This window comes from Erithacus rubecula (assembly GCF_903797595.1).
Source record: "Erithacus rubecula genome assembly, contig: scaffold_111_arrow_ctg1, whole genome shotgun sequence".
Lineage (NCBI taxonomy): Eukaryota > Metazoa > Chordata > Aves > Passeriformes > Muscicapidae > Erithacus > Erithacus rubecula.
The window spans coordinates 219,987-236,364 of record NW_027636290.1 but is presented as its reverse complement, the minus strand read 5'-3'; the positions used below and the strand labels follow the sequence as shown (position 1 = coordinate 236,364).

The 16,378-nt window shown below is 47.9% G+C and overlaps 1 protein-coding gene across 1 annotated transcript; it reads right to left on the bottom strand.

The window, feature by feature from the left end:
* Nucleotides 1-1,704: 1,704 nt before the first annotated feature.
* On the bottom strand, nucleotides 1,705-4,126 carry LOC306815267 (olfactory receptor 14I1-like; the record flags this gene model as incomplete). Its single annotated transcript, XM_079331858.1, has 2 exons — nucleotides 3,869-4,126; nucleotides 1,705-2,655 (listed from the first exon to the last, which is right to left on the bottom strand). The coding sequence occupies exons 1-2, from the start codon at nucleotides 4,109-4,111 to the stop codon at nucleotides 1,705-1,707; spliced, it is 1,194 nt and encodes a 397-aa protein (XP_079187984.1). The 5' UTR covers nucleotides 4,112-4,126.
* Between the last annotated feature and the right edge of the window lie 12,252 nt (nucleotides 4,127-16,378).

Below are 16,378 nucleotides of genomic sequence, written 5' to 3'. Positions count from 1 at the left end.
GGATTGTTTATCCTGGAGAAGAGGATGCTCAGGGAGACAAGGTGGTGTCATGGCACAGGTTGGATTTGATGATCTCCAAGGTCCTTTCCAGCCTGGCGGATTCTGTGGTCCTCTAAAACCACCCCTGGAGCAGTTGCAGGATGAGCCCTGGGCCTCCTCTTCAGAAGCTCCAGCAGCCCAGGTCCCTCAGCTTCTCCTCACAGCCCCAAAGCCCATCCTGTCAGTCCTGCAGAGCCTCTCCAGCCCCTCCTCATTGCCCAGAACAGGGAGCCCCATACCCAGACACAGCAGCCCAGATGTGCCCCCCTGGCCTGTGGTGCCTGTGGCAAGGGAGCAGCACGAGGCACTGCAGGACCCTGCAGACAATTCCTGAAGCACTTGTAGGATGATCCTGCACCCCAAGGGACGTTCCCATGGTGGCAGCTCAGGAAATGTAATGGGGAGTGGGGCAAGAGAGGAAAGGGCAAAGAGGGATGGACTGTTTGCATGAGAGGGAACAGAGGTGGGCAGTATGAGGAAATCTGGATCACGAAAGAGGAAAGAAAGCAAAGCTGAAGTAAAGGAAATGCTCAGGGCAGTTTGGGGGTGGCTGCCTGGCATCCCTGGCTCTGAGCAACAACATCTGCAGTGGGACAGGAAACTCACAGCTCATGGGAACAAACTTTCTGGCTGACTGCAGAGGCTAAAACAAACCTGAGTGGTTTCCCTGGTGTCCCCCAGCCCTTGCTGGCCCCAGGGGCTGAGGGCATTTGCCCTCACTCAGCTCCATCTCCCCACAGCAGCACCATGGGGGTGCTGATGCCTGCTCTGTGCAGTGCAAACAGGGGCTCCTGAGCCAGTGCTGCTGTGTCTGTGCCTGCAAGGATGCGGCACCTGTGTGAGCTGGGGGAGAGGCCAGGGCTGTAGAGGGGGATGTTGTTGGCAGGTGCATGAGGACGCTCTGGGACGCTGCCCTGGGCTGTCCAGTGCAGTGGAGATGGATCAGCCCCTGCTCTGCTGCTCCTTGCCCAGGTCTCCCCTTTCAGGGACCTTGCAGAGAACCATCCATGCTGTTTGCCCCCAGCCTGCCCATGGCCAGCCTGGGGCTGCTCACAGGGGTTTTCTCTGCTCAGCACTGGCCTGGCCAAGTGTTCTGGAGAGAGCCTGACCAAGGAGCCTGGAGCCCCCAGGCCCTGCCCTGAGGCGTCAGCGCTGCCCCAGCAGTGCCCATGGCCTGTCCATGCTGCAGCCCCGGCACTGCCACCCCCAGGGCTGTGCTCGGCCCCGAGAGCACTCAGGCCCTGCAGCAACACGAGGGGCAGGAGGGCAGCGGGGCAGTGGCAGGGGAGCAGCACTGGCAACACCAAGTGCTGCTGCTGCAGCTGGGCACAGCTGCTGTGCCAGTGCTGATCTGCCCCAGCTCTGCACACAGACATTGCTGTTGCAGCTCCAGAGAAGGGAACAAAAGGGGCATCTCTGGAGAAAACTTGGCTGGGAGAGAAATCCTTCAGTGTGTTTAAAGCCACGAAGACTGCAACCCTTTATTGACACATTTTGTGGCCACAGGGAAGATGGAGAAACATAATGAGCAACTGAACACAGAGTAGCTTTTTTAATGGACAATATGATAAAACTAAAACAAAGGAAAAATAACCCCACAACCAAACCAAGATGAAGTATCAAAGATGGCTGTTATTCTGTGATTTTCAGAACCTAGCCAGCATTTTAATGTTCCTGAAAGCAGCTAGTCATCAGTGTCCACACTGCAGCCTTGAGCTCCTGGTTCCTCAGGCTGTAGATGAGGGGGTTCAGGGCTGGAGGCACCACTGAGTACAGAACTGACAGGGTCAGATCCAGGGATGGGGAGGAGATGGACACGGGCTTCAAGTTGGCAAATATGGCAGTGCTGAGGAACAGGGAGACCACGGCCAGGTGAGGGAGGCAGGTGGAAAAGACTTTGTGCCGTCCCTGCTCAGAGGGAATCCTCAGCACAGCCCTGAAGATCTGCACATAGGAGAAAACAATGAACACAAAACAACCAAATGATAAAAATGCACTAAGAGCAATGAACCCAAGTTCCCTGAGGTAGGAATTAGAGCAGGTGAGCTTGAGGATGTGTGGGACCTCACAGAAGAACTGGCCCAGGGCATTGCCATGGCACAGGGGCAGAGAAAATGTATTGGCTGTGTGCAGCAGAGCATTGAGAAAGGCACTGGCCCAGGCAGCTGCTGCCATGTGGGCACAAGCTCTGCTGCCCAGGAGGGTCCTGTAGTGCAGGGGTTTGCAGATGGACACGTAACGGTCGTAGCACATGATGGTCAGGAGGGAAAGCTCTGCTGAAAGGAAAAACAGCAATAAAAAAAGCTGGATGACACACCCTTCATAGGAGATGTTCCTGGTGTCCCAGAGGGAATTGTGCATGGCTTTGGGGACAGTGGTGCAGATGCAGCCCAGGTCAGTGAGGGCCAGGTTGAGCAGGAAGAAGAACATGGGGGTGTGCAGGTGGTGGCCGCAGGCTACGGCGCTGATGATGAGGCCGTTGCTCAGGAGGGCAGCCAGGGAGATGCCCAGGAAGAGGCAGAAGTGCAGGAGCTGCAGCTGCCGCGTGTCTGCCAGTGCCAGCAGGAGGAAGTGGCTGATGGAGCTGCTGTTGGACATCGCTCCACTCTGGGCATTCTGAGCTGTTGAAAGAAGACTTTGACAAGGTGGGAATTCTTTGAGCCAATCCTACAAAATATTCTTTAGAATCCTTTCAAATTATCTTCTCATACTTCGGTAGTAATTTGTAAATTTGTTTTTTTTTTTTTTGAGATTATGGTTTTGCTGTTGAGTTGCTGGCTCAAATTCAGTATTGCTCTCAGCCAGAGCTTTTAGGATCCCTTTGGTATAAAAGGCCTCTTTGTGCCCCTGTGCAGTCAGACCTGCTGGTCCTACAAATCTGCCCTTTGCTCATTACCTCCTGCTTTTACAGGGTTCTCACACATAAAATTTTCATTAAAAACTTTTTCAGACTCCAGTTTCAAAATGAATCTCTCTAAACCCCCACATTTTTTTTCTCTGCAGATGGACAGGGAGGGATATTCAGGGCTGGTGTGGCTCTCTACTGCCAGAGCTATTTCTCTGCAACCAAAGCTTGTCCCTGCCAGTGCTCTCAGAGCCCAGCCCACCCCTAGGGGCTCATCTCTGCCCTGCACACCCGTCCCAGCACAGGGCACTGCCCAGGGGCATCTCCCTGGCAGAAGGACCTGAAGGGCAGCTCAGAAATACTGAGATGCTGCAAGCCAAGGTGCTGCTGCTGCTGCTGTCTGTAGGCACAGGAGGGTGAGGAGGCACTTTGTGAGGGAGATGTGAGGCAGATCTGCTGATCCCCAGTGGGACAGTGCAGGAGTCTCAGTGACACAGACACACCTGACAGCCCCTTTCCCTTCCCTTGAGGAGAAAGCTGAGAGCAGCCTTGGCCATACAGCACCATCTGCACAGCAGGAGGAATCTGCCCTGATGGGGGTGGCTCCTTCCACCTCCAACTTCTCCCTACAGCCCATGGGGAGCAGCCAGACAGGCTGAGAGCTGTCCCTGGCAGGTGGCACATGCTCTGGGCTGGCCAAGAGCCCTGAGGGCTGCAGGAGCTACTCTGCAGGACAGCCCTGGGCAGCTCTGGCTGCAGCCCCAGCTTCAGCCCCTGCAACCAACCCTAGCACCAGGAGCTGTCCTGCCCTGTCCCTCTGACGGTGTCCAGGGCAGCCCTGCTCTGCAGCACATCCTCCTCCTCCTCCTCCTCCTCCTGTGCCTCAGAGAAACTGGGAGAGTCCTCCTGACACATCCCCCAGGCTGTGGGCTGTGCTGGCTCCAGATCCCTCCAGGAGCACAGGGGACATTGCCCTGCACCCACAGACTCACCATGTCCAGGGCTGTGAAGATGTTTCCCCAAGTGAAGTCTCAGCTCAATGTCTTGCCAGTCCTGATTGCCTTTAGCCTGTCTGTGCCTGGCTCCTGTCCCCTCAGTGCCTGCAGGCAGTGCCCTCAGCCCTGCTGGGCTGGGAGAGGAGCTGCTCCTCAGCAGAAATATCTTTTTAAAGCTCTTCTTGGTTGAGCCTGGGAGCTGCCTCTGTGCCAGGGGACCAGCCCAGCTCATCAGCACAGACACAGCACAAGGATTTTAATGACCCTCACAGGGATTTGGTGCTGTTTACATCAGATTAAGTCCCTCAGTGTGTTAAAGAAACTTCTCAAGAGTTCAAAGTTAAATTGAAACACCAAATTTTCCTCCAGTTTTAATGGATCCTCCTGAGGGATATGTCTGTGAAAGGTGATCAAACTTTGCTATTTTTCAGTGCCCCCATACCCTACTAACTCTTTCCAGTGTGTCAAAATACAGACTAAAAGACTAGCCTTAGAAATCTCCTTGCTTTGTCTAGTACTCATTACCTCCTCCTTTTTGTCTTATCCTGTTTCCACCCAAATATCTCTCCACACAGCCTCACAGTCCTTTCCCAATCTTTCTCCCACACACATGCCTGAGTTGCAGCTATTGAATGTGATTTGCCACACACAAATTGAGGATCTTAGGTTCAAAATCAGCTTGGTTAGAATGTCTCGATTTACACTGAGGGCATAGACCTTGCCGTCTCTCAGAGGAACAATATCAAAGTTTTCCACAAATCTTGCACTGTAACAGTAGCCATGGAGAGTGCCAACTTCATGGAAGCCCCAAAAGCCTCATAACACCCACAAAAGCAAGCTATTCATCTTCTCTCTTGAATGTCCAGACCCTCTTGTGCAGACTTTTCCCAGTCCAAAGCTACCAACCTCCCTGCAGAAGTTCGATATATTCCATCCAGTTAGCAACACAGAAACACAGGAAAAAGTTAACACTTTGCTGTAATTGTAACTTTTGTCACAAGGTGGCAATATTACTCTAAAATACACAATGACCAGTGGCGGCAGGGTACTGGATAAGCCCGAACACCGAGAGTTACAGGGAATGCCGTCCCCCTTAAACAGGAATTCCTCACACACAACCCGAATCCAAAAGTCAAAATCACTGCAGGCAAGGCTATCTCTTTATTAAGGGAGAAAGCATCCACCTCTTGTCAACACAGCACACAGTATACAGCAATTTTAAACGATCACCCAAACACTTTGTTCTTCTCCAGCCGTTTCAGTTGCCCAAAAAGAAAACACAGATCCAAGCTCCCGCTCACTTCTTCCTAAGTACATATCACCAGTCACACAAACAGTCATTCAAAGAGGCAGGACCCAATCAAAATAATGATTAAAATAGCAGTAACAAACAAGGATTTGCCCAGTTCACCCAAAGAACTGCTGGTGGATCTCCCTGACAGAACAAACTCTTTCTGTGGCCACTGCACCCTCCCGATGCTTGCAAGCAAAACTGCCCAGGCTTGCGCTGAGCACAGAACGTCTTCTGCATCTTGTCAGCTGCCTTTTAGACATGTGTAGGCATAATTTAAAACGTACAATTTTGTCTGCAGTCCAGCAGCATGTCTTGTCTGTCCCCATGATGAGCAGCTGGGGACCGGAGGTCCCTCGAGGAAGGTCCCAGAGACATCCATAGCCCGGTTTGCTCTTGCAGCCAAACAGAGTTTCTCATGGCAAACTCGCCAATTGATAGGGAGAAAAGGACTCTCCAGTCAGTTTAAGTTAGAAAGTAGTATATTTATTACAATGCTGGGCAAGCCCAGGAGAAATCTCCCACAAGGATGTGCAAAATACCCAGGGCTCTTGCCTTATTTTTTCAATCAAAATCTTACCTATTCATTTAGTTACCCAATATGCCTATAGATATGAATTACCTAACACCCCATACCCTCACTTTGTATTAAAATTAGCTCTAAGTTCTTTTGCACAGTCTTTGCACAGTTCTTTCCTTCAAATGGGTCAGTGGGCATTTGAAATGGGTCAGAGGTCTCCTAATGATCAAGTCAGGGAGCCTTCCTTGCCTTCAGCTTTTCACCTTGGTCTTGTTCCTAGATTCTCGGGCCCTTTGACCATAGTTCAAGTTCCCAACCTGGTTCTGGCTGGTTGCAGGGTCCAGGTGCAGTTATGGTTTCTTCACTTCAACAATATTCCAGCTGCCCAACTTGACACAACAAAGCCAAGCAAGTGGTTTATTTTCTTATCTCTACTGTCTCAGCCCCTGATTATTAACTTTCTACATTGCTTCTACTCTGATCATTATATACATAGCTTCTATTCCTCAGCTAAGCTCTTAACCCTTTGATTTTTGCATCAGAAATATGATGCTATTTTAGATACAAACACAATCAAGGTGTTGTATCAGGATGCTCTGCCTGGAGTGCGGTGAAAATGGCTTGAAAAGCACTCCAACGACAATAAGTACCACAATTACAATCATAATTACATGTTGTATCACTGATGAGATCCATCCAGAAAGTTGGAGCCCTAATGACTGAAACAGAGCACCAACCCAATTGTGCTCTGCCTCTTTTTCCAAATCTTTAATTTTTCCTTCTACACTTTCCAATTGAGAAATATCTTTCTCTACGTCAACTGTCACATTTGGGATATGGATACAACAATGGTCTATTTTATTGCTTAAATATCCACACACCCCACGTTCCTTTAACAACAACAAATCTAAAGCCATCCTATTCTGTATAGTCATACGAGTTGTAGCTTGCAGCTGGAGATTTAAATCCCAAAAACCCTTCTTGGTGGCGGCTGCTAATGTTTCTGTTTGTCCCATCAATCGATAGATCATTTCTCTATTGCTGTAAGAGGCAATTTGAGCAAACAAGGATTCTAACGCCCAACCAAACTTTACTCCACTGTCAGGTTCATGCCATTGATCTTCCTCATTTTCTGCTTCCCTCTTGTGCCTTGTCATTTGTAGTTTTAATTTAGATTGTTTCCAGAAGGAACATAATGTTGGGATTCCTAACGTGATTTGGGTAACTGGCCCATCTACTGGCATATGAGTTGTCCACAAACCATGTCCTAATACACATACTAAATTCCCTGGGCTCCTTACCGTGGTAGTCTTGCAATTTATGTCCTTCTGGCTGGCAGTTCCTGTCATAGAATGGTTATATCCTCTACATTCACATCCTAATTTTAACAGCATCCTTACAGGCATCAGTCCAATTTCTAATTCCAGAGTGTCACAAGTGTATATTTTTGTACAATTCCAATTTTCCTTTTGCTGTCTGAGTTGTCTCTGCATAGAATGTAGCATAGTTAAACCTTTGTGTGTCTGATTAACTTTCCCCGTCTACTGGATGCACCATTTAACTGTATCAATGTAACTATAGGTTTCTAACAAGCTTGGTCCCCAAATTGTTCCCCATTCTTCCAAGGCAGTAACCCGTGTGTGATCCTCACACACTATTTCATTCTGAAGTATTACTTTTAAAGAGCTGACATTTCGTATGACATCATATTCACACCATCCCACATCCTTAAATCTTCCAATTTTTGTAAATACTGCAGCCGCCCCCCCCCCTTAGTAATGCTGTTTCCTTGTGGACTAAACAGGCACTGCATCACTCCCCCCCCGCACTAGTGCTGTTCCTGTGTGGACAAAACCTTTACTGCAGCCCCCTTCCCCCGTACTGCTGCCCCCTTGTGGGCAAAAACGGTACTGCAGCCCTCGCTTCCTCATCAGTGTTGTCCCCTTGTGGACAAAACAAATACTGCAGCTCCCCCCCTCCAGTACTGTTGCCCCGTTGTGGACAAAACCGGTACTGCAGCACCCCCTCCTCACTAGTGCTGCCTCCTTGTAGGCAAAACCGGCACTGCGCCTCCCCCCCTCAGTAGTGAAAAAAACAGGCACTGCAGCTCACCCACCCAGTAGTGCTGTCTGGGTGTGGACAAAACCAGTACTGCTGCTCCCCCCGCCCCATCACAAGTGCTGTCTCCTTGTGGACAAAATGGGTACAGCAGTTCCCCCTCCTTCAGCAGGGCTGCCCCCCTGTGGACCAAAGAGGTCCTGCCGACCCCCTTCAGTAGTGCTGCTCCCTTGTGGACAGAACAGGTACTGCGACACCTCCCCGAGCAGTAGTGCTGCTTTCTTGTGGCCAAACACAGTACTGCAACCTCCCCCCCAGTAGTGCTGCCCCCTTGTGGACAAAACAAGTACTGCAGCTCCCCCTCCAAGTAGTGCTGTCAACTTGTGGACAAAACCGGCACTGCATCCCCTTCCAACTCACTGGGGCTGCCCCCTTGTGCACAAAACCGCCACCCTAGCTCCCCCCCATTATAGCGGTCCCCTTGTGGACAAAACCGGTACTGCAGCTCTCTCCCCTCCCCAGCAGTGCTCTGCCCTTGTGGAGAAAACTGTTACTGCAAGCCCCGTTTTCAGTAGTGCTGCCTCCTTGTGGAAAAAGCCATTACTGCTGCCCCCCCCCCTCCTTCAGTAGTGCTCCCCTCTTTTGGAAAAAAGCAGTATGGCAGCCCTCCCCCCTCGCCCCAGTAGTGCAGTCCCCTTGTGGACAAAACAGGTACTGCAGGTCCTCCCCCTCAGTAGTGCTGTATCCTTGTGGACAAAACAGGTACTGCAGCCCCCCGCTCCTCACTCATACTGGCCCCTTGTGGACAAAACCGGCACCCTAGCTCCCCCCATTATAGTGGCTCCCTTGTGGATAAAACCAGTACTGCTGCCCCCCCTCATAACTAGTGCTGTCCCCTTGAGGACAAAATGGCTACTGCAGCTCCACCCCCTTCAGCAGTGCTGCCCCCTTGTGGACAGAACAGGTACTGTGGTCCCCCACCAATAGTGCTGCTTTCTCGTGGACAGACCAGGTACTGCGTTCCCACCCCCCACCCAGTAAGGCTGCCCCCTTGTGGTCAAAACCAGTACTGCAGCCCCCCTACACCAGTAGTGCTGCTCCTTTGTGGAAAAAAACAGTACTGCAGCCCGACCCCACTCAGTAGTGCTGCCCCCTTGTGGACAAAACCAGTACTGCTGGCCCCCCCTCATCACTAGTGCTGTCCTCTTGAGGACAAAATGGCTACTGCAGTTCCACCCCTTCAGCAGTGCTGCCCCAACCCCAGTAGTGTGTCCCAGTCTGGGGTTCCTCCTCTGCCCCGAGATCACCCCAGAGGGACACGAAGGTGGTTCAAAACCTGGTTTTCCCCGAAGCCGCTGAAGAGAGACTGCCGGAGACAGTTTTCTCTTTTTCCAAGGACAGTTTATTGTTTCTTATCTCTGGGACACTTTGCCTGGCCAGCAGCGGTCTGCTCAGCCTGGCATCCATGGTGGAATCTCCCTGGTCAAGGCAGGGCTTATATAGTTAGTACTACGTATTACATATTTACAAAATTTTACCAATACAATACAATTTTATTAAATGGTCCAGCCCTGACCCCAACCAATCCAAGAGGCCAACGTGTCACCTAACATGGATGACATGGAGAAGAAGGAGGAAAAGGTGTCCACCCCCCAAATTCTCCATCTTGGCCACGTGTCCCTTATCATAAACATTGAAGAAAACCTATTTATCTACGTTCTAACATTCTAATTTACACTCTACTCATCATTATTTGCTGTGTCTCTTCTCTTAATGTGGGCAGATTCTCCCAAGGAGCCAAATCCAGCCCCTGCAGCTCCTGGGCAGCACTCAGGGGTCTCTGAGGGGTCTGCCAGGGGGGGTTTTGCACCCCCAAAGGAGCCAGGGAAAAACCCTGGACTCCCACATCTCCCCCCTCTGTTTGCACCAAAAAGACCTCCTTCATGGTTTTGTCCAGAGCCCTTTTCACAGCTTTGTTCAAGGCGTGCCGAGTGCATGGGATGATGCATGGCAAAGCAATGAGAATAGTAACAAGCTCCACTAATATATAAAAACCTACTTTCAAAATTTCTTTTTACAAAGGTAAAAGATCAAAAAGGTCAAACAGACCATCCAGGCACAATAACTGTGCTAGAACTCGGAAGGATGGTTTGTTTGAGACTACAATATAATTGCTATATACATTCTAATTCGGAGTAACATCCATTGTTTGGTTCTTTTTCACCCCTAAAACATCACATACAATTCCAAAATCCATTGTTGAACCAAAAATTTCTAATTCTTTTGGTTTGAAAACAGCCACAGGGACAAATTGAACCCACACATGCCATCCATTCACAGGAGTTGTCACAACTCACATCACCCATGAAGGGATGCCCTCCGGAATGGACCATTCTTTCACTGGCAATCCCACCAGACATGTTGAAAATGGCTTTTTTGCCTGGAATGCCTCAAACAAATTGTTTCCAACCCCACTGTCCATGCTAAATTTTCCCAAACACTCTCCCTTGGCTGCATCACTGGTAAATCCTCTTTTTCACCTAATACAGTTGACAAAAAATAAGATACAACAGCATATAAACAATCATTTTTCACTGTCAGTCCTTAAGTCTTTTAAATCTTGTTTGAAGAGAAGTCCACATCCTTTTTCCTTGATGTCTGCCAACACTCCCCTTGGAATCTTGGCGGCTTGTTGTACTGGATCATTGTGAGGAGGGTCTCCTGCTAATTCTGCCACGGTGAGGTTAGCATGAGCACCACCTTGGTATTTCTTTCGCAGCTCCTTCAAAGCTCTTCTCCATCTGCGCTCCCATATAAGTCCTTGTGTGTCAGTAAGTATCAATGACACAAGAGATTTCATGTCATATGGAGTCAAGTCATAATCATTGAGAATACCTTTTAAAAACGGTTTAAAATATGAAGATCCCAGTCCATAATCTCTAATTGCCTTAATAAAATTTTTAACTAAACCATGATTTAATTTTTGCCATCTTTGGTTTTGTCCTTGTGGGTCATAATTCACTGGCATGGCTATTTCACCAGTCCCAATTGCAGGACATTCTCTGCTTCTTGTCAAGTCCATTTGAATATTTGTCCAATCAACTAAAGTATCTTGAGCTGCTGTTGCAGGTCTATGTGTCTCTGTAGGAATTTGTCTGTTCAAAGGTATTACTTGTTGAGATTGAGGCCAAGCTGCTGCCTCATCCATTTTTTGATTCTTTGGTATTGTAGAAATCTGTGGTCCTTGTCGCATTGTTCATTGAAAAGTCCTTGCCCATTATTGTCATCAACCTTGTTCTTCCCTTTATTATCACTTGTACTGTCATTTCTGAATCTGTATGAATTGTCTTTGGAGATCTGTAAGATAGGAAAACCCATTCTATAATTAAAAGAGTGTCTTTTTTTGTGTTTGTCCCAATGAAAAATCAAACCATATAGCTGTGTTTCTTCTCCCAACACTACTAAATGGAATGGTAAAGAGTCCACGTATCGGTGTGGAGTGGCGAGTGCCACAGTAAGTCCTACTAAAAATCCATTGTCAGGTACATGTTCCACTGTGAAAGGAGATCTCTTCCCCATACAGTGAATGGCTTTTACACGAGTAATAGCTGTCTTCTGTCCAGGTCCTGTGAATGTTATTGAATTTTCACTTTGGAGGCATACAGAACTTCCTCCAATGCCTGTGATTTGATCCAAAGGTACAATCAAGTTCCATTCTCGAGGTCAGAAAATATATGAAATCACTGTCACGTCCAGTGTTCACCATCCCTGTGATGGTTGTTTTCCTGTTATGGTATATCAAGTCCCAAGTAATAGTTGGCTGTTCACGGGTTATGTACTTCAACCATAACGCGTGTACTTCGACATGGTCATTGTAGTGTGGATGCCCTTTGCCCATCACCAGCATTGCTTGATGCTCCAATGGATGCGATGGCAGAGCTATCCCTTTTGCCAGTTGAGTATTTTGTGGAATTGTCAATGGGGGTCGAAGAGCCCTTGCTAAAATTGTCAGCTCTTTGAAGCAGTCTACTGAAACAACAGTAGGATACATTGTCAGTCCAAAATTGCTGCACCGGTCTCTGCCTATTATCAAAAAATCTTGTCTCTTTCGGCACGGTGCTTTCAGTCCTGTACGTATAGATGCAGATTCTTCATTCAAAAAAAACAAGTCACTTTTGAAGCTGACAGGATGTACTGCGTTCCTGGGCAGCAAATCCCTGTCACAGGGGATGTCCCCTAACACCCTGCTGAGGGAGTCAGATTGACGCTCCCCGACAACTGTATTGTCTGTGCCGGTGTTGTTGCTGTTCCTTGTTGCACTGCCATCATTTCTGTTGTAGCACAAGATGGTCCTGCACTTCGTGTTTTTTGGCAGTGGCAATGGTTTTCTGTCCACATCCGTCAGAGAATAACATTGACTTGCCAGATGTCTTCCTCTGCGACATCTAGGGTAAAGTTCTGGTAGCTTGGAAGTCTTTGTGGATTGAGGACAATTTTTCCCAAAATGTCCAAAAATTCCACAGTTGTAGCATTGTCCTTTAGATGGATTCTTTTTCTTCTTAAAATTTGCAAAAATCTTTTCATGTTGTTCTTAAAGAACTTCCGTCATTTGCTCCTTGACAACTGAAGCTATATGTTGTGGTGTTCCAATCTTGCTGCAGGCTTCAACCATCTCCATCCTCTCTCTGTGGAGACACAAACAGAACCCTTCCCCCAAATGCTTACTTTGTAAGCTTTTCAACTTTCTCTGTCTCTATATTTTTGATCAAAACTGGAAAATTTTCCCTTGTACTATTATTTCAAGTATTATCTAACAAAGAAAACAAACCCAAAGTTTACAATCTTCTGCAAGTAAACATAATACAATAATTAACAATACTTTAAATAACAGGCATACATTTACAAGATTAGATAATTATCAATTTAAAAAAAAAAAACTGTGTCATCACCTCAGGGTCTGCAGACAGCTGAGAAACCTTGATTCAATGAGGAATTAGATGGTCATCTCCGGAAAATGAACACCAAATTCACTTCAAAGTCAGCTTCAGCTGTTATATTGATAAGTCAAATTGTCAATCCAAACGATTGGAATATTATTTTGATGCAGAAAACACCTGGGTTTACACAATTTCTCTTTCAGTCAGAATTAAGGCTTGGCCAGAGCCTAAACTCTAATTGGAAGAGAACTCCCTGACATCTTCTTATTAAAGAAATAAACCACAACTCTTAACAACAAAGTTGCAATTAAACATTTCAAAAAGAAATCAAACTCCTCTAGCAACTCATTTTCTCTAAAATTCATCTTTAGAGTAAGATACTTTGAACATGGCAAGACACTGCAGTGCTTTCATGATAGCAACTCAGGAAAACCATAGCATTAATTTTTTTTTTTCTGAGAATGAAGCTCAAATGATTTTCTGAAATTCTGCAAAATATTCAAAACCTTAAGATAGCACAGTGCCAGGTCACAAAAGACCTGCCAAAATAAAAGAGAGAATTAATAAAAACAAAACAAAGAAACATTAAGTTCACAACTTAGCTGATTATCTTCATACATTTGATTCAAGGACATATCTGGAGGCTTTCCAAAATTTACTTAAAATGCTGAAAGATTTCAAATTAAGCAATGAAACAGAAAACAAAATCATTCTGTAATATAGAATTCATACAATCTTATTACAGTGTTTTTTAAAATTAAATACAGAAACTAAATTTAAATTTTAAAATCCAACTCAAAATCTATTGATTTATATTGACAATATTGCAAATACTTATAAACTGGCTTCTCTAAAACAATTAACTAAAGGAAAATTAAAACTCAATGTTGACATATAAATAAATGTCCACTCATATCTGAGCAATAACAAATCACTAAATATAGGTGATATATATTCAAATAAAATACAAAATACCTTATTATACCTTCAATTATTAAAATACCTAATACTATCAAAATACCTTTTCCATTCTTAAAGTTTCAGCTATTTTTTTAACAAAAATGCAAAAACAAACACCTTTAGTTTAACATACAAGAACTGAAAATAAAACTGACTCTCTTGTCCTGTTCCCTTGTTCTGTTTGTTCTCCACAGTATAGATAAAAAGCAGCTCTTGGCCTCTCTCCACCCCCCATTCCCCTCCCGTCTGCAGCACTGGGTCTGTGCAGGCACAGGGGGAGCAGTGGGGGTGCTGCTGGAGCCTCTGGAGCAGGGTGGCTGTGCCTCCCCCTCCTCTCTCGGTGAGCCTGGGCTGTGACCTCACGCTGCTGTGCCTGGGTTTGCTCTGTCCGGCTCTGTCCGGGCAGCTGCCTGCAATTGCTTCAAAGTTGTTAATTTTTTCACCTTTGACTTAAAAAGTATAAATTTCTCTCCCCATTAGAATCTGCCAGTTCTAATGTGGACAACTCAGGTTTCCCTGAAACAGGGCATTCATCTCCTCCCCCAGCATTTCTGACAGCTGGAGACAGGTCTGTCTGTGTCTTTTCACAATTCTCACTTTCCTGCGTCCCGGCCATTGCCGCAGGTTGCCCCTCCCTGGACATCCCTTGCAGCTAAATGCACCGAATCCGCGCTTTTTTCCTGTTTTTGTCCCGGTCAGTATGAAGGCTGCCGCTCCCTTCCCCCTTTGGGCTGAGAGCCGCCCACATGGTCCTGTCCTTCTGCGTCCCAGTCCCCGCAGGTTGTCCCTCCCTGGACATCCCTGCGGCACCGAGCCCGCATTTTTTCGTGGTCCCGTCCCCCTCCCCTCTGTCCCCCAGGCCTGGGGAGTCGCCTGCAGCGCCCTCCCGCCTTCTGGGGTCAGGGTTTCTGAAGGGGTAAATTGCAAAAATGTATGTCCTGCAACTCACTTGGAAATATTTCTAACTTAATTTTTCCCCTGGCCTTGCTGATGGCAAGGCCCTTGCTGAACCACCTGCTGCTGGCAAGGCAGTCATAAACTTCCCTCCCCCAGCTCATAGCTAGGTGAGAATCCTTCCCCAGTCTCTGAGGAACTTTAATTGCTTTCTCTGCCTGCTGATAGCAAGGCAGCCGTAAACCTCCCACCCCCTGCTCATGGCTAGGTGGGAATCCTATGATGTGTCTGATTCTGAACCATCTTACCCAAAAGCAATCCGTCCAAAATCGATTCGGGGGTTCCTGAAACCGACCAGCAGTGCACAGGAGCGAGGCTTCCCGGGACACCTCCTCTCCGACTCGCGTCTGGAACTTGGCTTTTCTTGGCAGAGGGCCATAAATCTCCTCCAAAGTCCTTTTCAACAGCGTGCCTCTTCTGAAGTTCTGTCTTTTGGGGGTCTGTACCTGCCTTTGCAGGCTACAAGGATCCACCAGGGTCCATGCCAAATGTCTCTGCCTGGGGGGGTCTCCTCCATCTCTGTGCGTCTTCTTGAGCTTGCCCTTCTGGGGGTCTGCACCCACCTTTGTGGGCTGTGGTGCATCCAAAGACGTCAGATGTCACTGCCCAGCCAGGGAGATGCCAGATGTCAATGCCCACCCAGGGACGCCAGGTGCCCCAGTCTGGGGTTCCTCCTCTGCCCCGAGATCACCCCAGAGGGACACGAAGGTGGTTCAAAACCTGGTTTTCCCCGAAGCCGCTGAAGAGAGACTGCCGGAGACAGTTTTCTCTTTTTCCAAGGACAGTTTATTGTTTCTTATCTCTGGGACACTTTGCCTGGCCAGCAGCGGTCTGCTCAGCCTGGCATCCATGGTGGAATCTCCCTGGTCAAGGCAGGGCTTATATAGTTAGTACTACGTATTACATATTTACAAAATTTTACCAATACAATACAATTTTATTAAATGGTCCAGCCCTGACCCCAACCAATCCAAGAGGCCAACGTGTCACCCAACATGGATGACATGGAGAAGAAGGAGGAAAAGGTGTCCACCCCCCAAATTCTCCATCTTGGCCACGTGTCCCTTATCATAAACATTGAAGAAAACCTATTTATCTACGTTCTAACATTCTAATTTACACTCTACTCATCATTATTTTCTGTGTCTCTTCTCTTAATGTGGGCAGATTCTCCCAAGGAGCCAAATCCAGCCCCTGCAGCTCCTGGGCAGCACTCAGGGGTCTCTGAGGGGTCTGCCAGGGGGGGTTTTGCACCCCCAAAGGAGCCAGGGAAAAACCCTGGACTCCCACATAGTGCTGCTTCATTTTGGACAAAACTGTTACTGCACCAACCCCCCTACTAGTCCTGTCCCCTTGTGGACAAAACTGGTACGACCGCCCCCCACCCTTCAGTAGTGCTGCCCTCTTTTAGACAAAACCGATACCGCAGCACCTCCCCTCAGCAGTGCTGCCCCCTTGTGGACAAAACCGGTACTGCGTTCCCCCCCCCCCCCAAGTAGTGCTGATTCCTTGTGGACAGAAATGGTACAGCACCTCCCCTCCCCCGCTCAGTATGTCCATCCAGTTGTGGACAAAAGAGGTACTTCAGCCCCACCCCCTTAACAGTGCTGCTTCCTTGTGGACAAAATAGGTACTGCAGCCCCACCCCCAAGTACTACTGCCCCCTTGTGGAGAAAACCAGTACTGCCGTCCCCCCCACCCTCAGTAGTGCTGCCCCCTTGTCGACAAAACCAGTACTGCTGCCCCCCACACCAGTAGTGCTGCCACCTCGTGGACAAA